Source organism: Physella acuta, unplaced genomic scaffold (genome assembly GCF_028476545.2).
Source record: "Physella acuta isolate Inbredline_101_S28 unplaced genomic scaffold, ASM2847654v3 ptg000023l, whole genome shotgun sequence".
Taxonomy (NCBI): domain Eukaryota; kingdom Metazoa; phylum Mollusca; class Gastropoda; family Physidae; genus Physella; species Physella acuta.
Window position 1 is genome coordinate 95028 of NW_026731543.1, and position 26435 is coordinate 121462.

The following is a 26435-nucleotide window of genomic DNA, read 5'->3' on the forward strand; positions in this document are numbered from 1 at the left end:
GATTTCATTTGCCAGGGCTGCCAGATAAAGGTTTTATAATCTCTCAAAGGTTGCATCTTTATTTTTCTTAATCAAGCTAAATCATCAAACTAAATAATGAAAGATCATGTTTTTAAAAAATATTTATTCATAGACCTTTAGAATATAGATTTTTTCTAAACATTTTATACATTAAGAAAAGTGTATTTTTTTTTAGGTATAATAGCATATGGAATAACTTATGTACAATATACAAATGCTATGAAGTAATTTTTGTTAAGGGATGTTGAATTTATACAAATATTTGGAAATATATAAAATTTGACACAATAGCTTTAGTTAGTTGGCAGCTTAAGCCTAAGAAAAGAACAAAAGTTAATTTTAGTAATATAACTTAAATCATCTGTTTCTTTTTACCTAATTACTTGTATCTAAAAGTAAAACAGTATTCTGTTAATAGCATTAAAAATTTAATGAAGGTATTATAAAAATAAAAATGTAGTTACTAAAATTTTTAAATATTTGATTTAATCAGAGTGTTTATACATAAAGAATGAAAAACAGGATTACTATGGTGATTACATTTGTACAACTATGAGTGGAAGTGAGGTAAAAACAGTTTTTAATTTGAAATTTAGTTTAAAAATCAAACTATAAAATAAATGAAACAATTTAGGAAACAATTTGTTTTAAAATAAATTTAAATATGGAAAACAAAATTATTGTGATGTATGTGAAACGGAAAAAAAAAATTTAGCATTAATCCCTTGTTTATAATTGTCTATAATATTCTTTACAGTCATGGTTGAAATGTTAACATACATTTATATTATTTAAATAACAATGAACGAGTTATATATTTATTGCATAACTACACAGCCAACCTCACCTGAACGAACCAGGTGAAGGAAATGTGACACAAACCTGACTTTCATTCTCACAGGTAACACAACAAGTTACCTTGACACATTGACACACCTGGCATACTCCTAAACCACTGATACACATACAGTCACGCATTGCATAGTAAGGATTAACAATTCATTGAAGTATTATATAAATATATAAGTTTGATATACATGTTTAATAAAAAGCATTTCCCCTAACCTTTCAAGATAAAAAAAAAACTTACTACTTTAAGTAAACAATTAACAGAGTAATCCACTGATCAAATATGAAAATCTAATTCCGGATTATTCCTAACTGAAATTTTAAGGGTGTAAAATAATAAGTCTTAGATAAATATTATAATTTTTCACTCATAACATTTTAGCAAAATTAACTATTGTGTGAGAACAATAGATAAATGAACATTTGAACACTCCTAATATTGAAGAGCTATATTGTAAGAGTGGTTCATTCTATACAAATTAAATTATTTAGGTTAGACTTAACAGGTTAAAATTATAAAATGTATGATGATGACAATCAGTAGAATTAAATTCACTTGTGGATAGCTAGTTTTCTAAAATTAACAAAGCAAAGATTATGCCCAAGTGGCTGCTTTAAAAGTTAATTTTTCCTTTAAAAAAAAAAGAACAAAATATAAGTAAGTTGGAAAAAGCACTGAATAACTTTTAAAAAATTTTACTTTTGAAAATAAGAATAACACCTTTAAAAACCAAATATTGGAAATCCTCATTTAAATTAGTAAATGTTAAAAAAAAATTGTATTAAAAAACGATGGAGTTGTTTAAGGTAAAGGATAAACAAATGTATTCAAATTGTATTAGTACCTGGTCTAAAATTTAAAATTTTCAACAAATTATAAAAATACATACTTATTGTTTTCTGATTGCTCTTTTTATTAAAAAACATGTCCCTGTTTATCCTAGTTATAATTGTTCCGAAAAAAATATTTTTCTACTTTTTTACCCTCCCAAAAATTTAATCCACCAGTGATTTCTTGTTGTTTAAACATTTAACTTTCAATCTCACGCCAGTGCCACATATCTTTGGATGGGTCACCATAGCTCAGTGTGGGGTAACTCCTGGCGTAGTATTCAGGTGCCATTGGTCCAAGATATGCACGAGGGTACCCGTATTGCTTGGTGTAGTAAGGGTCAGATCCCACAGCATACACTGGCTCCATAGCTATGGGGTAATCCCTTGGTCTTTGCTTTTCCAGGACTTCCCTGTCCTCATAGCGTTCACTGGTGATGTAACATCCGGCCAGGGAGTAGAAGGTTGCTGCTAGAGCTGCCAGGATCATTCCAACCCAGCCCAGGGCGTAGGACCATCCATAGTTACGTGTGGTGGCGTTCTTCAATAGCTGAGGAGAAAAGGGAGTGAAGTGAAAGAATTCTTAAATGATGTTTGTAAAATTTTTAAGTTCTGTAATCAGACCTTTCCTAACTACAAAACCCTTTTAGGGGGAAGGGAGTGCAGTGAAATAATTTTTTAGTGGTGATTGTTTGATGTTTAGTGTTGGCATCCTACATCTGATTACTCACTACTAATAACAAAACACAACAATTTACCAATTAAGACTTGATACTTTAATTTATTTCTGCCCAAGTATGTTACTTTTTACAACATAAAAATAATTCATAATTTAAATGGTGAAAAAAATGTGGGGTTTGGCTTGAGAGAAATAAATTTCTTCTAAATTAAAAAAAATCTCAATAAAACCAAATTAATCTTAAATTGTAGGCTAATTATATCTGATTGAGGGAGAGAACAAAGATTAAAAAGTTGATATGATTAACAGGTAGAATAAGATGAGACTTACGGCAGACCATTGACTGTAAGAGTAAGCATCAGTCATCTTGTTCCTCTCAATGTACTCAGCTCCATGGAAAAATGCAATGGCAGCTGCTAGTGAGAAGGCTGTAAGAGAAAAGTAAATAAAGCTTTTTTTGGGCAACTGTTATTTGTTGTTGCTTTTTTTAGCAAATCTTTTTTTGTTGTTGCGTTTACAGCTTTTTTTAATGTGATTACTAAAGCAGGCATGCATACAGATGTCTAAACCCATTTGATCATGTTTTCTTTTCATCTTTGGCATGAAGGGGTGTTGTTGTGTTAATGTGATCAGGGTGTTGGTGGGTTGGTGTGATTAGGGTGCGGGTGTGCTCAGGGGTGAAAGTGGGTTGGTGTGATTAGGGTGTTGGTGGGTTGGTGTGATAAGGGTGTTAGTGGGTTGATTGTTGAAACATTTTAATAAACTTATATCAAAGTGTGTTGGCATTTGCTCAAAAAAATGTTGGTTAATATGACACAGATTGTAGCGTTATCATTTGTTATCTTTATATATATAGGCAGAACGGGTATTATCATCATTTATATGTATAGGCAAAAGGGGCAATATCATCATTTGTAGATCCAAGAGGCATCGCTATCATTTATATGTATAGCTTCAAGGGGCATCATCATTTACATTCCAAGGTGCATCATCAAATTTATATGTAAAGGCCCAAGCGCCATCATCATTTATAGCCCAAGGTGCATCATCAACTTTATATGTATAGGCATCATCATCATTGCTATGTAGGCCTATAGTAACTGTGAAATTATGTTCACCCTGAGTACTGAAATTTGTTACTATACTACTGTCTGTACTTGGACATACAGTTTGTTCTTTATAAATGGCATACACTGAGTAAACTATGGTAGTTTTATGGCGCATACTGTTTACAATGTATGTTAGTTTTATGGCATGCACTATCTAAATTGTATGTTAGTTTTATGGTGCATACTGTATAAATTGTACGTTAGTTGTGTGGCACATACTGAATAAATTGTATATTAGCTTTATGGCACATACAGTATAAATTGTATGTTTATTTTACCCACCAGCAGAGTATGAGAAGAGTCCAGCTATGTAGGCCCAACGTGAGAAGCGCAGGCAGCACAGAATAAGGCCAAACACATAGGCCAGGACAAACAACACAATGGCTATGATGAAAAATGCCAAGAAGCATCTGTTCAAGTCTGAAATAACATGGGAAAATTGTAATTGTATTATATTTGGTTAGAACAGTATTTTTGGCTCGTAAGAAATGACATTATCTAATTAAGTAATTAGTGCAGACACCCAGAACACATGTTGGGCTTGTTTCTTTCAACCACAATTAAATTAGATTTTAACTAAATCTAAATTCTGTATGTTATTCAATAATTTGTTTGGGTACTTTTTACTTTCTCGTATATGAAGTATATAGGACGTTATATAGGAAGTGTTGTAATCGTGCAAAAACTCAAAATCAAGATTTTATCAAATCTCTGCATTTTACACCTCCTTGAGTCGGAAAAACATAATTTTTCAAATTTGTCCATATGTCTGTGAGTGTATGTATGTATGTATATATATATATATATATATGTATGTGTGTGTGTGTATGTATATAATGTGTCTGTGAACACGATAACTTGAGTACTGTTACTGCTAAGTTGATGAAATTTCATATATAATTATTATATCAAATTTGTAGTTCTGTATCACCTTTAAGCCATTTCCGGTAACCATAAGTGGTACTTATTCTATTTTCGGTTTTTCAAAAGCCTATAACTTGAGTACTGTTTCAGTTAGAGGAAATAGTTGAGCAACTTACGTAATCTGGATAAGAAATAATTTGGTAACTTACGTAATCTGGATATGAAGTAATCACTGTAGCTGTTGCTGTTTTCTGGCATATCGTAGTCAATGTTGAAGCAGTACCCGTCTACCTTGTCTTTGGCAGTGTCCAAAACTGTAGTGCAAATGAAAGGAAAGTTTCATTAATGGTGCAAGGGTCTAGGACATTAACCCCCCCCCCCCCCTCAAGGGGGTAATTGCTCCAGGATTTTGTCAAAAGGGGGGGGGGGGGTCCAAAGGGTAATTGACGGGGGGGGGGGTTAAGGTAATATCCTACTCCAGTAGCACAGATCAGACTTTCTTTCAGACACTCTGAGGGGGGGGGGGGCATTAGTAAAGTTTTCATAGAAAACTTATGAAGTTGTGGCTAAGGTGTAGGCTACGACAGAAAATGTTGCTGTTTTGTTTACTCTTAGCAGTCGCCACACAGATGAGTGAGTATGCGTGGGGGGTCATTTTATTATGATGATTAGCTACTTGTGTTTCTATGGGGGGGGGGGGGGGGGGAGCTGAGGGGCATACATTTTAAAATATGCCTAGACCCATATGTCAATCTTCACTTAAAAAGCATTTTTTAAAAAAACAAATCATTTGGGTTAGTTTGATGAACATTAGCAGCATTTGATTGACACACTGTAAGAATCTCCCCCCCCCCCCACCTTAAAATCCCCATGTTTTAGAGTTTAGAGGCATAGATATCTACACATAATTTTAAACACTCGGTAGCAAACACCCTGTATATTAATTCTAGCTGTCTTATTCAGAGGTGCCCCAATTTTTTTTTTCCCAAAGGCGGTAATGCAGTTTTCAAGCAGAGTCTTCACAAGATTAATTGAACCTGGATTGGCTGTAAGTTTTCAATGATTCAAAAGCAAAAAAGCATAGAGCCTAACTTAACCAGGGAAGTATTTCATATCAGGATGTCAATGATATTTTCAAGTACCCCCAGCCAGTGTAATACAATACCAGAAGAATGTTGTTCCACGGTTGGGTGGTTTACTTGTGTGCTGCAATATTCGAAATGTCTGCGACAGCAAGACACATTAGATTTTAGATCTTCATACGCACTAGATCTAGATCTATTTACCACAGGATTGCACGATAAAAAATTTAACATGACTCGCCCCATATTCAATGAGTTGCCACAGTGACATGAATTTTTTAAAAGTGTAAAAATTAAACACGAACCAGTTTTTGGTTGCAAACATTTTATAAAAGTAAAAAAAAAATACACAGCCCTTTCAGGTGTGAACAAGGAAGTTAAAGTCTTAGGCTTTCATGTTTTTAAATATTTTTTAGAATTCAATTTCCTTGGGTAATGGAGCCCCCCCCCCCCTCCCCAGCTCCCCCCCTCCCTCCCCCCTCCCTCCCCCTCCCTCCTCCCCCCCTTCCTCACTGACAATCAGTGTCTGTGCTGTTCTTAAGTTTACAGAATGTGTAGACATAAATGATTGGCTCAAGGCTGCCCACAACACTGTTAAAAAAATTCGTCAATTATTTTCACATTTAATCTAAGTTTCCCTTGACTGTGTACCTTATTCATATTAGCGGCAATAACAGGCAATTATATTTTTACATTAGCGACAAAAACAGGCAATTATATTTTTACATTGGCGACAAAAACAGGCAATTATATTTTTACATTTCATTTAAATTTCCTTTGACCTTTTTTTTCTTATTCATAATAGCGACAATAACAATCGCTCCTTTTACGACTGCTCAATAAAGCAGCGTTTGTCAACACTGTACAAAATTTGGCCACATTCCCAGAAAAAAAAACTACCTTTGCCGCTGAACGTTTTTTTTTTCTATCGTGCGCTTTTCGGCCTTCTATTTGCCGAGTTGTCAGAGCGGAGTTGTGTTACAAAACCATGGGGGGGGGGGGGGGGGGGGGGTTAATAATCAATGGAGCCATAGGGCCCAGTATGTAGCAGAGAATAGCGTGCTGTTAATGTGTTTTGATTACTAAAAATACACGTAATGCGGTTATACCCCTTTCCCCCAGTGTTGTATTGTGTAGATCGAAGTTTTGTACTGCTCAACTGAGGACTGAGCCCTCATTTAGAACCTTTTTATTCACGTGTTCAAGTAAATTAAACATTCTGTTTTTACAGCAATTTGCATTTGATGGCTCTAGGTGAAGGGGATTTAGCCAGGTAGGGGTACAGAATAGTACGGGCGAATTGTGATGATCGAATTCTCTAAGACCAATGCGAAATCTCTCCCCCTCTCCCCGTGTGTTTTCATTAATTATTGATGTCTGAAATAGCAACACAAATATGACATACGTGGCTAACCTTACAACGTTTGGTTGATGTTTGTTGTTCTAATTAATGTCAGAAGTCGTGGGCTAATTAAAGGGAAATTAGTTAAAATACCAGTAGCTAAAACATAGACAGACCTACAGTTAAAACATCAGTAGCTGTAAAATAGGTAGACCAACAGTTAAAACATAAGATAAATAGACCTACAGTTAAAACATCAGATAGATAGCCCTACAATTGAAACATCAGGTAGGTGAACCAATAGTTAAATGTAAACATTAATCACGTGACAGAGCCAGGCGTATTAAACAGCACACCACCATCAAGGTAAACGTTTTATACAAGATCGTCTGAACAAACTGAACCCTAACCGCCCGCCGGTGGAATTCTTGCCTTTGTTACTAGGTCTAGGACTAGTCTAGCTAACTAGTTTAGTTAAAAGTAGCAAGAATGCTAGATCTAGAGATTCTGACCGCACTAGGCTAGAGTTGAAACCAGTTTGGTTACAACATGCCAACATCTGCAGGTTTTCACGTTGGGTAAGAAAAAAAAAGTGAAATTGGTTACCGTGATCATTTTTTCACATCAACACGGGGTGGGTGGGGGGGGGGGGGGTCACATTTGAATAGGCTAGGCTAAGATAAGAGGTTACATTTATTGAACGACAGTAAGTTAACGTGCGGTTTCCCTACTTAAGTCGTCGTCCCGTCCCCCGTCCCCCCACCACACTCATTCGAAATTATGCTATGGCTTGTTGAATACAATAACCGTCGAGAAAGTCGTTGCTTCTTTTGCAGGAAGGCAAGACGATAGCAATTCAGCTTTTCATCAATACTAATCATTCGCACCTAGTCACTAAGTTCGAATCCGTGTTGGTTAAGTGAAATAATGTTCACTATTGATTGATTCAATGTCATTGTGCACGCATCGAAATATTCGATTAACTGTCTTTCCATGTTTGGTGTATCGATTGATATCGAAACCGTCGATCAAAAGTCATTTTCTGCTAGCCGCACCGAAAATGATAATAGCATATGGTTTATTTCAATCTTAAAAACTGAAGAATTATAAGCTATAAATAGATTTAGTCGACTTTGTAATGGACACCAGCGAGAGAAGTCTCAAAGGTATTTGAGAGGTCCATAAATTAATTGAAAAATCATGCACGGCGTAGTTACAATTAATATGGTTATAAAAAATCCTGCCTGTCTAGTTTTTTTCGGACTTTACTAAAGATTGGATTTGTATTCCATGTCAACAACATTACGGAAGGATTCTCGTCAACTCACTGGTGTCCATTGCACATAGTATAAGATCTCAGTTCACACGTGAAACGTTTAGTTTGTGGGGGTTTTAGAATTACCATTTTCGGGTATGTCGTCATTTATATAGGCCTACCCACACAATTCACATCCATAAACGCAGACATCATATCGCACTCCATAAAACACCACACACCCGAACTTCACACCTTACTTGCACACATACACAGCCCATAGCATACCTTAATACATACACATACATGCACACATACGCAGCCCATAGCATACCTTAATACATTCACATACATGCACACATACAAAGCCCATAGCATACCATAATATCTGCACCAAACTAACATTCACCCCCCTCCCCATGCCTAACATCCTCATTTCCCTCCTCTCCCCCCCCCCCCCCCACACACATTCGACGACGTAATTTGATTGGTGATTCCACACGATTAGTTTTTTACCTAGTGTCTGCTTGAACTACGTTCAGTGAAGCATGACCCGGTATGTAATGGGGTTTCAAGAATCTGCTGCCCATGACGAAGCCATCCTTTGTCCTCCCTATAAATGGGTGTGTATCCCAAAGCTAGGCTTATAGGCGTATGTAATAAGTTTTTAAATAAATTATCGAGGCTTTTTTTTGTAATGTAGTTATGACAATGTGTAAGATTTTGTTTTCTTTCGATACATTTTTGAAGCATAATTTTAACCGTTCGTATATGCATATATATACCCAGTGGCTTAGCGAGGTCGGGTGTCACCCGGTGCCGCACTTAATGGTGTCACCCCCCAGAGGCGTAGCGACCCTTCCCGGGGACACATTTTCGATTTGCATCCCCCCCCCCTCAAGTTTTTGATTTGCACCCCCTCAAACTTTCGATTTGCACCCCCCCCCTCAAGTTTTTCTCTATATATTTTGCTATTTTTTGCCTTGGTGTCACCCCCCTAAATGGTGTCACCCGGTGCGGCCCGCACCCCCCCCCCCCTCGCTACGCCTCTGTATATTCCCTAGATCTATATTTTATAAGCCCTTATAAAACTACCTGACTTGAACTTGTTCACTAGGTTGTGTCCCTTATCTTACAAGTGGCAGTTAACTCCCCTCATAAACAAGTGGCGACACCTACCATAGCACAAGTCACAATCTACAACTGACAACTGGAAACTACTATGACCGTATGAGGGTGAAATAAAACCTACTACACTTAACTACACACCTCGTTCAATTTTCTCGTGCTATTGTTGTAGGCCTACTCAGGAATGCACATTTGTCTGATAAGAAATCGCCTTAGGCGAAACCAAATAAAATCATAATTTTTGTTTAGGAATTTATTTTCTACAACTAATTTTGTACGATCCATTCTGTATTCTTCCTTCCTTGCCCGATCATCTAGATCTAGGACCCAGAAAATCTAGACTAGATCTAGATTCTAGATATAGATCTAGATTCATGATCTTGAATAGTACTAGCCTACAACGAATGATGAATTTTAATAGACTGAATAGATTTTGTGAATATAGCGTGAAGCGGATTTGTTACATATTTAGAATTAAAAAAAAAAAAACCTTCCTAGATCTAGATCTAATCTAGTTGTCTCTATGAAAATTGGAAGATAATTTAGGACACAAGTTGGGGTTAGTTCCTGCGTCCTATCTCAGTCTTGTTTGGTGTGTTCATGCACACAGTGAGAATATGGGGGGGGGGCGAATTTAATAAGGTGCGTCTATAGTTAAGATTTATATAATCCAGGCTCTGATATTTGCAGTTCAAACTTTATCCCTCAATTATAGTTAGTTGATTGGCTAAGTAAATCCCGTTTTCATCTTTGATTGTTTAATCAGTGGATTTGTTATAGGGCTGGTAAGTAGGTCACCAACCAGTTCTATGGCTCATGCAGGTTTTATTGAGCCGTACAACTAGTTAGTGACCTACTTACCAGCCCTATAAAAGAGCTGTGTGTCGACTCATAATGTTCTCACCCTTATTCTGTAGTCACGTTTGAGCGTATAATCTTACTGAATGTCGACCAGTTCAAAATCATGTTCAATTTCTTCAAAAAACTACACTTTTTTTTTTGCTGAGTTATCCCTAAGACTTTTGTAGGTTTTTATAAATAACTTTAGTTTTTTTCTGAATTAGTACTATAGTTGAGTAGTGGTATTTTTTTCATTCGTTTTTTTTCTCGTCAATATATTATTTTGGAGTTAAAAAGTTAAAATTAGAAAGTTCACAGTAAAAAAAAACAACCAATGACTTACAGGCTGTGTCGTTGCCAGGGTAACATTCCCTAAACAATCCCCGGTCTCTGGAATGGTAGATTTTGGCTCCTTCTGTATTCTTAATATCCGGTTCTGTAACCAGACTTCGGTCAACACGGAACTCCAGCCAGTGGTCAGTGCCGAAGGAGACTGACATGAAGACCAGGGTGATGGGACCCAGAATGGTCGCTATGACAATCAGCGCTGTAGCGCAGGCACTCATTTCTGTGGATATATTTTATAGAGGCATGTAAGGTTAAGATGTTTGATGTAGACCTATACTAATGATGCTATAAATATATTTTATAGAGGCATGTAAGGTTAAGATGTTTGATGTAGACCTATACTAATGATGCTATAACTATATTTTATAGAGGCATGTAAGGTTAAGATGTTTGATGTAGACCTATACTAATGATGCTATAACTATATTTTATAGAGGCATGTAAGGTTAAGACGTTTGATTTAGTCTTATATGTAGGCCTATACTAATGATGCTATAACTATGGACTAACGCAGGCAGTCATATCTGTGGATATATTTTATAGAGGTTGGTAAGGTTAAGATGTTTGATTTAGTCCTACATGTAGGTAGGCCTATACTAATGATGCTATAACTATGGACTAAAGTCCTGTTCAGTGCGATTTGTTTATAATATCACAACCAGGTCTCAACAAATTTAAACCGCCCTAAAGATTACAAGACGTAAAAACTAAGGTTTATTTCAAGAGAAAAAGAGAACAAACAATTCGACAAATGTTACAAATGTAACACCACCTTACCACTCCCCCTCCTCCATCCATCTGCCCATCTACAGAAGCTTGGTCTATAAATGACGTCACACTTATTTTAGGCCTTTTTACCCCCCCCCCCCCCCCAATCACAACACATCGTCAAAAAAGTCAAACTTTATACACTTTAGGCTACCCCTCCCCATTTTCAATTAAAGTTAATTAATCAGCTATTCTATCTTAATTATTATCTGGCCTAGATCTAGGTTAGGTAGGCCTATATTGAAATATTGAAGAGGTATTACATAAAATGCGATAGAACTGAAAAGCTCAGTTTAAAAACTTTTAAAAGGCAAAGATCTGGCGTCCTGCATACTATAATTAGCGCCCCAATTTTCACACATGATTACAACAGAGAGCCCCCCCCCGCCCCCCAGTAGTGTGACGTTTCGTGGACGGCCACATACGCTATCGCCACAACTAAAATATCCCTGACAGTCCACACCCCCACCGTCTATTGACAGAAATAATTGTTGAATCAATATGGTTATTATTAATTTTCCTTTAGCTCGACAAGCCGGGATGAGAACCATTCGCGACAACCATCGAACGAGTCTAGTCTAAGTTATGGTTAGAAATTCGCGGTTTGTTTGCTTGGTGTGTCCACGCAACACTTATTTGTACTTGTCTAACAGCGACCAAACATGACACTGTTGTTAAACAAACCGATAAATAACTCGTTGGTCTTCAAAATATAACATGGTTGGTGTATTATGAAACTAATGTTAGGAAATGATTGATTCCCCTTGATTGTCTCCCTTTGTTGGTTTACTTTCTCCGTCATCACATAGGTTTTTATCAATCAATTGTTTCTAATAACCTGCTTAATTAATTTTTAACGAAGAGGCCCACGATAGCTTAAAAATTAAATTGCTTCTCGTGTATGATATAGCGATTAGTTAATTTTTTAGATGTTTATCAAGAGCATAATTGTAATACATTGTCATGCGTTTTCCGTATATCAGACTTAAAAGACACCGGAATTGATGTACTGAATCAAGTAAATGTAATGTGCATGTTTGGGTACCTAACTCAAGTTAGGGAAAGTAAAGGCGGCTGGGCATAGTGCTGACCACACTATCTCTTCATACGCCGAGGTCACAGAAACAAGTAAACTCTACTTCACTTGCCCTATAGACCGTCAGGTTTGAAAGGGAAACTTTACTTTTACTTTTTTATGTTTGGGTCAAGGGTTAAAAATAGAACACTCTGGTATCTGGACGTGTCAGTTTAACACCAGTAGGGGTGGAGGGAGGGGGGGGGGTGTAACTGGGACACCCAGATGTGACACTATGGGGAGTGAAATTTGACACTGTGGACAATCGTCTACAGGCAACCAAGCGACGGGTCCATGTCAATTCAAAGAAATCAAATTCAAACAGAACAAAAATTAACGCGTCAAGTGTCGGTCTTGGTTTCAGTTAGTTCATAAAATTGTAGCTAACAGTTTGGCGCATAGCCTATATATTATATATTGGTATATATATATATATATATATATATATATATATATATATATATATATATATATATATATATATATATATATGTGTGTGTGTGTGTGTGTGTGTGTGTGTGCTTGCGAGGTTTCTTAACTGTCAAAAAATTAACAAGCCTTTATTTTTTTTATCTTTAAAAGCTATTGGTTGATCTAAAGAAATTTTGAATCTAGTCGGACATTTAATTGAGCAATTTTTTTTTGAACGGTCGTTCTCGCTTTTTCCTTTTTCACTTTGCCGAAAAAGCAATTAACATAGCAAAGAAATGTCAAAAGGTGGGGGATTATCCCCCTTGCTGGATGGTTTTTGGAACCTGTTCTAGCTAACTCCAACAGAAGTTGGATGTTGCATTTGAACGCGGTGGTTCAAATTTGCAACAACTGCGATCTTGTTTTGCTGGGGTTAAACAAGGAGCCTCAGCACTAAGGGTCGCATGCCATGTATCTTTAGCGATATAATTAATGTCGGCTTAACAGGGCAACGTTACATGGGAACACTGTAGCCCTTTTCGTGGGCTTTTGTTGACATGCTAGTTCGTCTTCGGCCAGAGGTTTTGTTGTTTGCCCAAAGCTCACTGTCCTGGTTGCTGATTGGCTAACGCTCGCGTCACGTGTTTGCTCTTCTGCGACCTTTATTTGCCGTCGTCTGCCCGATGTACGCTTGTCGTATTGTAAGATGATGTCAGGGAGAATGGGGAATTGGCTGGATTAAGATCATACAAATACTTTCAAACGCAACGCACGTATGGGTGGGTACTGTCTTTGAATAGCAATTCAAAGCGTGTATCTTGCTAGTGATGTCGTCATTTATAGATCTGATGGGCACTTGTCTGAGGCATGTACACTCAAGTCTGATGTGCATTGACATTGGGGGCCCACACTCATGGGTCTGATGGTCATTCGTCATAGGGGGGCCCACACTCATGGGTCTGATGGTCACTTGTCAGATGGGACCCACACTGATCCCGAGGGCACACATGTTGGATCATTGGGATGGGGGGGGGGGGCATGTGACCTCCCCCTAGAAAATATTCTGCGGCGCTCTTTGGTCCAAGTACACTTTTATTTTACCTAAGGTTTTATTGCTACATAGACAAACACTATATGCCTTCAAACAACGACACTCTCTTTAACGATGGGATACTGTTACTAAAGTTCGGAAAGATATAGTTATAACAAAGACATCAATTAACGCATGTTTAATGCTATTGAAACGATATAAATAAAAAAAAATATTTTGTTTTAAATAATTCAAAGTTTTCAGATAAAGTTCGAAGAAAATATTTTTTATAACTAGAAGATACCACTGATGACTACCACAAAATAGACAGTCCCCGCTAGCTCATCCTTATTTCACACGGAGGTAGATAAACAATGGTTCAATTCCGATTCGAGGACTAGGGTTCGATCCTCTTTTGTACCAAGTCCGACCCCTCCACACCTCCCCCCTCCCCCAGCCGACGTCTAAGTCAACAGTCACCTGCAGTTTTCCCATCCTACCCGTGGGCCGGCACTGTTGATACAAGATTATAGCGTCCTAACTAAATCATGACTAACTCGTCCCAGCTATGGGGCATGACTGACCCAATCTAAATTCGAACTTTTTTTTTCTTTTGATGACACAAATCCTATTTACATTGGGTCGGCGATGACGTATGCTTACATCATTTTGGTTTTTAGGTCATAACTCGATTTCACAAAAACAAAAAGTCTTTTGTCTAGATCTGTCCCTCTCTCTCTCACTCTGGTATACAGTCGTAACCCGCTCAAACTATTATCTTTAGCCAAGGAGACTGGAATATAATAAAGAATCGAGCATTTCTCGTGGGTTTCAGACAGACTTTTGCCCCCCCCCCCCCCCCTACGTCGTACCACCTAAAGGGCAGTTTGATCTGGGGACTTCTTAAAAAAACTGCAGCCCGCAATAAAAAGATTTTTGCGAATCCCCTCCCTTTGCCCCCTGAAGACTACGCCACTGAATGCAGATAAAAGTGTATAGAACAAAGACACCGCCTTGGGCGATATTTTTGTTGTTAGCTTTGTGGATCGACCCACTCATGACCGAGTTAATAAATCACGTATTGTTTCATATCTTCCGCGATCTCTTTTTAAAAATAACTTTCACTTATTCCCCTTTAATACGACCTACATCTACCGTACCGTACCCAGGTATAAATTTTAATATAATTGACAGTTGTATGTGTTGGGGATAAAGTTGGGGCGGGAGGTTATAAGTAGCAGGGGGGAGGGGTGGGGCGGGAGGTTATAAGTAGCAGGGGGAGGGGTGGGGCGGGAGGTTATAAGTAGCAGGGGGGAGGGGTGGGGCGGGAGGTTATAAGTAGCAGGGGGGGAGGGGTGGGGCGGGAGGTTATAAGTAGCAGGGGGGAGGGGTGGGGCGGGAGGTTTTAAGTAGCAGGGGGGAGGGGTGGGGCGGGAGGTTATAAGTAGCAGGGGGAGGGGTGGGGAGGGAGGTTATAAGTAGTAGGGGGAGAGGTGGGGGAGTGTTATTCACAGGTGTCAAGAAAAACCTTACAGTCACCTGTAGTAAATCCCCCTCCCCTCCTTTCTAAAAACATTTGCATTTTTAGCGTGGTTTGTGTTTTTGCGCCCACTGTGTCGCCTATTTAAAATGTAGTTGTTTTTAGAACAAGATTTAGATCTAGTTTAGATTTTTAAAAAAAACAAGCTTTAGATTTAAAAAAAAAAGTCGTTTCCAAATGTATCGTGATGTGTAGTTACATTGTTGCCTATAAACAATTCTATACAAATTATAGGATTGATATATTCAGTCAAAATACTACTATTTGAGTTACTGTCACACACTTTTAACTAAGTGGGTCCTACATGTAGAGCTTTAATACAAGACATGATTTAGTAATTTTTTTATTTTTTGTATAGTGTTAAGCACAGTAGAAATGAAATGCTTATTGCCATTAAAAAGCATGGGCACATGGTAAATCTTCAAATAATCTCACACTGTATATGTTTGGATCTGGTCTATGTTAATATCGGCACATGTGACAGATGTGTCGCACACAAACACAGGTAGGCGTAGAGGCGGTAGAGATTTATATCTCTCAAATAACGTGGAGCGACCCTTGACAAGGGAGACAAATCTCGGTGCTACGCGTCAGCACAGGCTATAGTGTCTATGCTAGTCTATAGGCTATAGGCAAGGAAGTTGTCCTTATTTACTTAGTCTGGGGTTACTGCGCATGTACACACCTACACAATAGCCCAACATTAAATAACATCACACAACGATTCACATCACAATAAAACGACAACGATATACCAGTGTCTCTTTCATACTTTTTTCTTTAGGGTGGGGCGGGCACTTGAAACTCTGGGAGGGGGGTGTCACGTAAATTTCCATGAGGGAGGCGGACACCTGTTAAATTTTTATTTTTTATACACAATTTTTTTTCGATTTCATTCGGGGGAGGGGGTAAACTGAAAGAAACTTCAGAATACATAGTGAACATTACGTCACTGAATTGTAATTTGGATTGTTTTTTTTTTAAATTTTTAACAGGACTTATGTGACGGCGTGTGACGTAAGAGTCAGGAAACTGGTACGTCACACTAGTTACAATAATTTTACAAACTGAAATAGATAGGTTCTTTGACTTTTGAAAAGACTGTATTGTCAACTGTACTAAAATTTGTATCAATGTTCCCCATCTCGACTTGGGGCTGCCAATATGTTCAGTGACCTGTAAGGTTTCAAAGGAACAAAAATGTAAGTGAGAAGGGGAGGTGAAGCTGAAACGGTATGACTTTTGGTGACAATAGGTGTGTTGGCAAATCAGATAAACAGCATGACGTCATGTATGACGATCCCTGATATAAATAAAAATGTTCATGTGTTTAATTCTCCCCTATCTACAAAGATACTTCAGAAACTAGCGTTAATATTGGTGGCTAATACAGCTAGAGTCATCATGAAACGCTACACAAATATAATCAAATCTATTTTTAAAACATTAAATATCTATCTATATTTCAGGTTTATTTACCGCCAGGTTTAACCCTATGTAAGTTTCTATCCTTGTATTTCTATCCCATTGGGCCTACAAAAAGTCAACCAAAGATAGGGTAAAATAGACCGTATTCAAATCAACTTCCTTCTGCCAAAATAGCTAACCTAAGAACACGGGTATTACATAACATCCGCGTTCAGAATTGCAGAGTCATTATCTCAGCGTTAATAATTAAGTCATTAAGTCATCGTTAACATTTCATTACTAGATTTTTATATCGTCGTTAACATCGCTAGACTTGTGATATCATCGTTAACATAACGAGCCTTATAATATTATCGTCAACATTACCAGACTTGCTATATCAGCGTTACTAGATAAAAAGTCAGTACACCCCATGACAAATTACTTATATATCGCCTTTGTTTGTGAAAATATTATATGCATTTCAATTTTATTCATCTTCCTTCATATTTATTTTTATATGGACTATGCTACTAACTATGTGTTTTAAGTAATCAGCAGTTTAATAGATTTATCAATACGTATTTTAAATATTTTAAGCCGATGTTTCAACGAAGAGCAATCATTAACTTGATGCTTTATCTTCTAGAATTCGCACTGCACCAAAGCGCAGTGGCGTGCAACTCTAGACCACATAGCCTCTAGATAATGTTACAACCAGCTCGTGTTTCGTACAAGACACTCGCGTGTACAGCTCCAGAAATAAACTTCACACAGGAGATCACGTCATCGGTCGTAAATCATAGGTGTGCTGAAACACGAGCCGTCGCAAGACAACGCCCATTTACAGCTAGATCCTGCCCGATTCTATACAGATTCTAGTGGTTACATACATTTGTGGCAGTATATGGCTCGATTCTATACAGATTCTAGATAGGCCTATTACAGGATACACAATATACAGCTATGTAGAAATTTTTACCCCGATTCTATACAAAAACTATATATATATACAGCTGTGTAGGAATATCTCTCCCGACCCTATCCCGATTCTAAATGCTACATTCGAACTAAATAACGAATGCAGAAATTATATATATATATATATATATATATATATATATATATATATATATATATATATATATATATATATATATATATATATATATATATATATATATATATATATATATATTATATATATACATATATACATATATACATATATATTATATGAGCGACTATTGTACTATTCGAAAGAAAAACTTTAACGTAGAAGTGTTGTGACATCAGGAGATATGAACTATGATAAACTGTGTGCCTGTTTCACAAAATACTTGAATATCCATATAATTAACTTATGATATGAGAACTTAGGTTGTATAATATCATGTAAGACAATAATTGGACTACACGCTTACAAGTTACATTAAAGACCTAATTAGTGTTAACAGCAAACATCAGTAATGTAGTATTTATAAACAGTTTTAAAAGCTGACTCTTTCTGAATTAGACGATTAATTTAATAACCTGTTATTTTAAAAATAATTACATATTACACACAACTTTATAATTGACTGAGACAAAGTTTCATACTTCTAAATCAACGTTGGCGTAATTTGCAAAAATAATATCTACAAAAACTATTTCAATCCATACCTTAACAAGGTTTTTAACTTCTCAGGCCAAACGATGAGGAGAAGAAAAAAAAATCCTGGAATTATAAAACTTGTAAAGTCTCTTGCCCGAAAAATCCAGCAAGTTTTGTACGAAACCCTCCCTTGTTGTAGCTCTGTGTTCGTGTGTCGTAGCTCTGCCGTCACCGCCCTTTAGCCCGTCACTCCGATCTTACCTGCGACAGGGGAAGGGGACCAACCTTGCAGGCTGTCAGGCATTCACAACCCACACTGTGCCCGCCACTACCCCGCGTGTTTGGTTTGGGTTGACGAAATTCATGCACACCTTGTGCTAACAAAATGAATAGGGAGTCACTTAGGGGGAGGGGGGGGGGAGCTTTAAATATCTTCGTACTTTGTTATATAATTTTGGAAAAAATAGGGCGATTGAGGCAGTTGTTGAAAGCTGACTCGGGTTCTGGTGTGCTAAATATAAACTGACTACATCATCAATTCATGCGATTAACAGTAACAGAAGTCAAACATTGGTTTTATACGACATGATATGACCTTAAGAATTGTATTTCAATAAGAACATGTTTAAAAAATGCAGGCAGTTGAATACAGAGTTTCTTCCAGGCATCTCTTCGGGGGAGGGGGGGGGGGGCCCAAAAAATTTTACCGCTCCGCCCGAACATAATGAAATTTATATAATTTATATAGAAAATATATAATTTTAACAGTGTCCGCCCCCCCCCCCCCGAAGAAAGTCTACCGCCCCCCCCCCCCCCGAAAATTTCAAGTGCCCCCCCCCCCCCCCCGGAGAAAAAAGTCTGGAAGAAACACTGGTTGAATAACAGTCAGCATTTTCGTAAGGCATATCTGTCAGGATTTTGTGGAGTCGTAACTGTCAGCATTTAATTATTGAGACCTAAGTGTCAGTATTTTTTGTCGACCCTTTTGTGAGTTATATCTATCAGCTTTTTGTTGATACATAGCTGTCAAATTTTGGTTGAGGTGTGTCTTACAATTTTAAAAATTGTGGTTCACGGAAGAGGGGGAAGAATGCACTGTAAAAAAGTGGGGGAGTGGGGATGGGGGACACTAGTTTGTAAATATTTTCTATAGAATTAATATATTTGTTTTATTTTGTGCGACTGAGGGTTGGAGGGGAGGGGGGGGGGGGTAGATACGGAAAGAAACTGCTCTTAAGTTGTGAGTTGGCGCCCAGTCCTCAAGTTGTGAGTTGGCGCCCAGCCCTCAAGTTGTGAGTTGGCGCCCAGCCCTCAAGTTGTGGGCTGGGCGCCCAGCCCTCAAGTTGTGGGCTGGGTCCAGATCTAAAGGTGTGATTGTTGTTTAGCCCTGCGATGCTTTTTACCCTCCCCACTCCATAAGACGGTTCATAAAACCTACAAACCACCCCTACTCACATCGGCACCTATCCGGATGTTTGTATTATTTTCTAATGTCAGTTTGTCATTAATTCCGATGCTATCTGTACCAAATTTCATGACAACATTCTGGATGGGTAAACATGTTTTCTACTTTTAAAGATTTTTTTTTTGCGTCTATTCTTTATCACACGGATACATGCCAGTTTCTTTCAAAACCAAGACCTAACCTTGAGTGGTCAACTTCAGTCAACTTGCGGTATTGTATTGTATTAGTGCTTATGTGGGGGAAGCGATACAAGTATACATTCACTAAAGTAAGGCATCACGTAGCTTTCTAAAATCTGCACTGGGAATGTATTAAGGTATGCTATGGGCTGTGTATGTGTGCATGTATGTGAATGTATTAAGGTATGCTATGGGCTGTGTATCTGTGCATGTATTAAGGTATGCTATGGGCTGCGTATGTGTGCAAGCAAGGTGTGAAATTCGGAATATTGAACATATACAAACTGCAAGAAATCCAGTGGCGGAACTAGAAAAAAAAGGCTCCCCCGCAAAAAAAAATTTGGGCCCCCCCCCCTATATGTATATATATATATATATATATATATATATATATATATATATATATATATATATATATATACATACATACATATATATATATATATATATATATATATATATATATATATATATATAAGTAGCCCGCTCCTCTAAATTTTAAATGGTGTATTACCTGAGTATTTTAATCAATTTTATATCAATGTATAACCACTCTGATATAACGAGCCAGACAACAAAGTCAACAATAAGTCCGAACTCATTTCGGGCCTGTAATAATCGTGTTTTACAAATGATTGTATTATGCCTTGTGGTTACCGAAAATTGCCAAAATAATGTTGGCTGGTCAAAATTATATAAACACGTAAGCTTGATTTTGCAATGGTTTCTCGCGTTATGTTTATTTTTATGATTTTTTGTATTTATATTATTAGTTTTGAATACATTCATTTTTATAGCTATAGAATTCTTTAGTATGCCTCATTTAAATAATAAATAAGAGAATAAATGGCTCTTTAATTTACATAGTACAAAACTATTTAAATGAACTTTGTGGGCACTTGTGTTTTAATGAAGGGCAGTAAGTCATGGAAGTAGTGTGAATGTTTGCCTATCTTTCAAAGCAGAGCTCTTGTAGATTTTATATTTTTCTACGCAACAGTGTGTGTTAGTTACTGTAGAACAATCACTGCTATAGTAGACCTGTTTGTTTTTTTACAAAACCACTATCAAGGTGCACGAAAAACATTATTTATGAAAAGAAAATTCATTGTTTTTTGGTCGGAATTGGGCCCCTAAAGGTCGTGGGCCCCCCCGCATTGCGGGGTCTGGCGGCACTGTAGTTCCGCCCCTGAAGAAATCCAGTTATCTGTTGTCAACTAACACTTTCTTTTGAGGAGTGACCAATCAGTTATTGTGTTACATTTTTATGAGCCGCGTTGTAGCCAATCAAAAAATTCCTTTCAGTCAGTTTTCTGTATTTTACTCCACCCTTCCATTCGGAGGTTAAAAACAAAGTGCTCGCACAGACAGTTTAAGGAAATACTTGTCACCGGCAACTTGCTTTGTTAGCCCAGAAATGCATCTTTGTTGCGCTGCTTAACAAAGGGGAGACAATTTTATTTCTCACGAAATAAAAACACGATTGTCTTCATGACATGCAAACTTAAGTCGTTCCTCGTTCGACTTTCTACGTTGTAATGTAGTTTCGGTTAGTGTGTTGCCTACATCCTGCTGTCCTAATACAACTGTCGTCATCCTGCTGTCCTAATACAACTGTCCACATCCTGCTGTCCTAATACAACTGTCCAATCCTGCTGTCCTAATACAACTGTCGTCATCCTGCTGTCCTAATACAACTGTCCACATCAGGGGCGTAGCGAGGGGGGGGGGGGCGGGGGGTGCGGACCGCACCGGGTGACACCATTTAGGGGGGTGACACCAAGGCAAAAAATAGCAAAATATATAGAGAAAAACTCGAGGGGGGGTGCAAATCGAAAGTTTGAGGGGGGGGGTGCAAATCGAAAACTTGAGGGGGGTGCAAATCGAAAGTTTGAGGGGGGGGGGGTGCAAATCGAAAATTTGAAAGTTTGTCCCTGGGAAGGGTCTCTATGCCTCTGGGGGGGGGGGGTGACACCATTAAGTGCCGCACCGGGTGACACCCGACCTCGCTACGCCACTGGTCCACATCCTACTGTCCTAATACAACTGTCGTCATCCTGCTGTCCTAATACAACTGTCGTCATCCAGCTGTCCTAATACAACTGTCCACATCCTGCTGTCCTAATACAACTGTCGTCATCCTCCTGTCCTAATACAACTGTCCACATCCTGCTGTCCTGATACAACTGTCGTCATCCTGCTGTCCTAATACAACTGTCCACATCCTGCTGTCCTAATACAACTGTCCACATCCTGCTGTCCTGATACAACTGTCGTCATCCTGCTGTCCTAATACAACTGTCGTCATCCAGCTGTCCTAATACACCTGTCCACATCCTGCTGTCCTAATACAACTGTCCACATCCTGCTGTCCTGATACAACTGTCGTCATCCTGCTGTCCAAATACAACTGTCGTCATCCTGCTGTCCTAATACAACTGTCGTCATCCTGCTGTCCTAATACAACGGTCGTCATCCTGCTGTCCTGATACAACTGTCGTCATCCTGCTGTCCTAATACAACTGTCGTCATCCTGCTGTCCTAATACAACTGTCGTCATCCTGCTGTCCTAATACAACTGTCCACATCCTGCTGTCCTGATACAACTGTCCAATCCTGCTGTCCTAATACAACTGTCGTCATCCTGCTGTCCTAATACAACTGTCGTCATCCTGCTGTCCTAATACAACTGTCGTCATCCTGCTGTCCTAATACAACTGTCGTCATCCTGCTGTCCTAATACAACTGTCGTCATCCTGCTGTCCTAATACAACTGTCGTCATCTTGCTGTCCTAATACAACTGTCCAATCCTGCTGTCCTAATACAACTGTCGTCATCCTGCTGTCCTAATACAACGGTCGTCATCCTGCTGTCCTAATACAACTGTCGTCATCCTGCTGTCCTAATACAACTGTCCACATCCTACTGTCCTAATACAACTGTCCAATCCAGCTGTCCTAATACAACTGTCGTCATCCTGCTGTCCTAATACAACTGTCGTCATCCTGCTGTCCTGATACAACTGTAGTCATCCTGCTGTCCTAATACAACTGTCGTCATCCTGCTGTCCTAATACAACTGTCCACATCCTACTGTCCTAATACAACTGTCGTCATCCTGCTGTCCTAATACAACTGTCGTCATACAGCTGTCCTAATACAACTGTCCACATCCTGCTGTCCTAATACAACTGTCGTCATCCTGCTGTCCTAATACAACTGTCCACATCCTGCTGTCCTAATACAACTGTCCACATCCTGCTGTCCTAATACAACTGTCGTCATCCTGCTGTCCTAATACAACTGTCCAATCCTGCTGTCCTAATACAACTGTCGTCATCCAGCTGTCCTAATACAACTGTCCACATCCTGCTGTCCTAATACAACTGTCGTCATCCTGCTGTCCTGATACAACTGTCGTCATCCTGCTGTCCTAATACAACTGTCCACATCCTGCTGTCCTAATAGAACTGTCGTCATCCTGCTGTCCTAATACAACTGTCGTCATCCAGCTGTCCTAATACAACTGTCCACATCCTGCAGTCCTAATACAACTGTCGTCATCCTGCTGTCCTAATACAACTGTCGTCATCCTGCTGTCCTAATACAACTGTCCAATCCTGCTGTCCTAATACAACTGTCCAATCCTGCTGTCCTAATACAACTGTCGTCATCCAGCTGTCCTAATACAACTGTACACATCCTGCTGTCCTAATACAACTGTCCACATCCTGCTGTCCTAATACAACTGTCCAATCCTGCTGTCCTAATACAACTGTCGTCATCCAGCTGTCCTAATACAACTGTCGTCATCCTGCTGTCCTAATACAACTGTCCACATCCTACTGTCCTGATACAACTGTCCACATCCTGCTGTCCTAATACAACTGTCGTCATCCTGCTGTCCTAATACAACTGTCCACATCCTGCTGTCCTAATACAACTGTCGTCATCCTGCTGTCCTAATACAACTGTCGTAATCCTGCTGTCCTAATACAACTGTCCAATCCTGCTATCCTAATACAACTGTCGTCATCCTGTTGTCCTAATACAACTGTCGTCATCCTGCTGTCCTGATACAACTGTCCACATCCTGCTGTCCTAATACAACTGTCGTCATCCTGCTGTCCTAATACAACTGTCCAATCCAGCTGTCCTAATACAACTGTAGTCATCCTGCTGTCCTAATACAACTGTCCAATCCTGCTGTCCTAATACAACTGTCCACATCCTGCTGTCCTAATACAACTGTCGTCATCCAGCTGTCCTGATACAACTGTCGTCATCCTGCTGTCCTAATACAACTGTCGTCATCCTGCTGTCCTAATACAACTGTCGTCATCCTGCTGTCCTAATACAACAGTCCACATCCTGCTGTCCTAATACAACTGTAGTCATCCTGCTGTCCTAATACAACTGTCGTCATCCTGCTGTCCTAATACAACTGTCGTCATCCTGCTGTCCTAATACAACTGTCCAATCCTGCTGTCCTAATACAACTGTAGTCATCCTGCTGTCCTAATACAACTGTCGTCATCCTGCTGTCCTAATACAACTGTCGTCATCCTGCTGTCCTAATACAACTGTCGTCATCCAGCTGTCCTGATACAACTGTCGTCATCCTGCTGTCCTAATACAACTGTCCACATCCTGCTGTCCTAATACAACTGTCCAATCCTGCTGTCCTAATACAGCTGTCGTCATCCTGCTGTCCTGATATAACTGTCTACATCCTGCTGTCCTAATACAACTGTCCAATCCTGCTGTCCTAATACAACTGTCGTCATCCTGCTGTCCTGATACAACTGTCCAATCCTGCTGTCCTAATACAACTGTCGTCATCCTGCTGTCCTAATACAACTGTCGTCATCCTGCTGTCCTAATACAACTGTCGTCATCCTGCTGTCCTAATACAACTGTCCACATCCTGCTGTCCTGATACAACTGTCCAATCCTGCTGTCCTAATACAACTGTCGTCATCCTGCTGTCCTAATACAACTGTCGTCATCCTGCTGTCCTAATACAACTGTCGTCATCCTGCTGTCCTAATACAACTGTCGTCATCCTGCTGTCCTAATACAACTGTCGTCATCCTGCTGTCCTAATACAACTGTCGTCATCCTGCTGTCCTAATACAACTGTCCAATCCTGCTGTCCTAATACAACTGTCGTCATCCTGCTGTCCTAATACAACGGTCGTCATCCTGCTGTCCTAATACAACTGTCGTCATCCTGCTGTCCTAATACAACTGTCCACATCCTACTGTCCTAATACAACTGTCCAATCCAGCTGTCCTAATACAACTGTCGTCATCCTGCTGTCCTAATACAACTGTCGTCATACAGCTGTCCTAATACAACTGTCCACATCCTGCTGTCCTAATACAACTGTCGTCATCCTGCTGTCCTAATACAACTGTCCACATCCTGCTGTCCTAATACAACTGTCCACATCCTGCTGTCCTAATACAACTGTCGTCATCCTGCTGTCCTAATACAACTGTCCAATCCTGCTGTCCTAATACAACTGTCGTCATCCAGCTGTCCTAATACAACTGTCCACATCCTGCTGTCCTAATACAACTGTCGTCATCCTGCTGTCCTGATACAACTGTCGTCATCCTGCTGTCCTAATACAACTGTCCACATCCTGCTGTCCTAATAGAACTGTCGTCATCCTGCTGTCCTAATACAACTGTCGTCATCCAGCTGTCCTAATACAACTGTCCACATCCTGCAGTCCTAATACAACTGTCGTCATCCTGCTGTCCTAATACAACTGTCGTCATCCTGCTGTCCTAATACAACTGTCCAATCCTGCTGTCCTAATACAACTGTCCAATCCTGCTGTCCTAATACAACTGTCGTCATCCAGCTGTCCTAATACAACTGTACACATCCTGCTGTCCTAATACAACTGTCCACATCCTGCTGTCCTAATACAACTGTCCAATCCTGCTGTCCTAATACAACTGTCGTCATCCAGCTGTCCTAATACAACTGTCGTCATCCTGCTGTCCTAATACAACTGTCCACATCCTACTGTCCTGATACAACTGTCCACATCCTGCTGTCCTAATACAACTGTCGTCATCCTGCTGTCCTAATACAACTGTCCACATCCTGCTGTCCTAATACAACTGTCGTCATCCTGCTGTCCTAATACAACTGTCGTCATCCTGCTGTCCTAATACAACTGTCCAATCCTGCTATCCTAATACAACTGTCGTCATCCTGTTGTCCTAATACAACTGTCGTCATCCTGCTGTCCTGATACAACTGTCCACATCCTGCTGTCCTAATACAACTGTCGTCATCCTGCTGTCCTAATACAACTGTCCAATCCAGCTGTCCTAATACAACTGTAGTCATCCTGCTGTCCTAATACAACTGTCCAATCCTGCTGTCCTAATACAACTGTCCACATCCTGCTGTCCTAATACAACTGTCGTCATCCAGCTGTCCTGATACAACTGTCGTCATCCTGCTGTCCTAATACAACTGTCGTCATCCTGCTGTCCTAATACAACTGTCGTCATCCTGCTGTCCTAATACAACAGTCCACATCCTGCTGTCCTAATACAACTGTAGTCATCCTGCTGTCCTAATACAACTGT

The 26435-nt window shown here is 39.2% G+C and overlaps 2 protein-coding genes across 2 annotated transcripts in view; both read right to left on the bottom strand.

Moving 5' to 3' along the window:
* The window catches only part of LOC131940780 (crossover junction endonuclease EME1), a 50587-nt gene that overhangs the window by 16782 nt on the left and 7370 nt on the right, over positions 1 to 26435 (bottom strand). The gene's annotated exons all lie outside the window — the stretch shown is intronic.
* Positions 110 to 18471, bottom strand: LOC131940789 (transmembrane protein 178B). Its single transcript, XM_059299606.1, has 6 exons — positions 18242 to 18471; positions 10344 to 10568; positions 4563 to 4667; positions 3772 to 3909; positions 2711 to 2808; positions 110 to 2251 (listed from the first exon to the last, which is right to left on the bottom strand). The coding sequence occupies exons 2-6, from the start codon at positions 10564 to 10566 to the stop codon at positions 1901 to 1903; spliced, it is 915 nt and encodes a 304-aa protein (XP_059155589.1). The 5' UTR covers positions 10567 to 10568; positions 18242 to 18471; the 3' UTR covers positions 110 to 1900.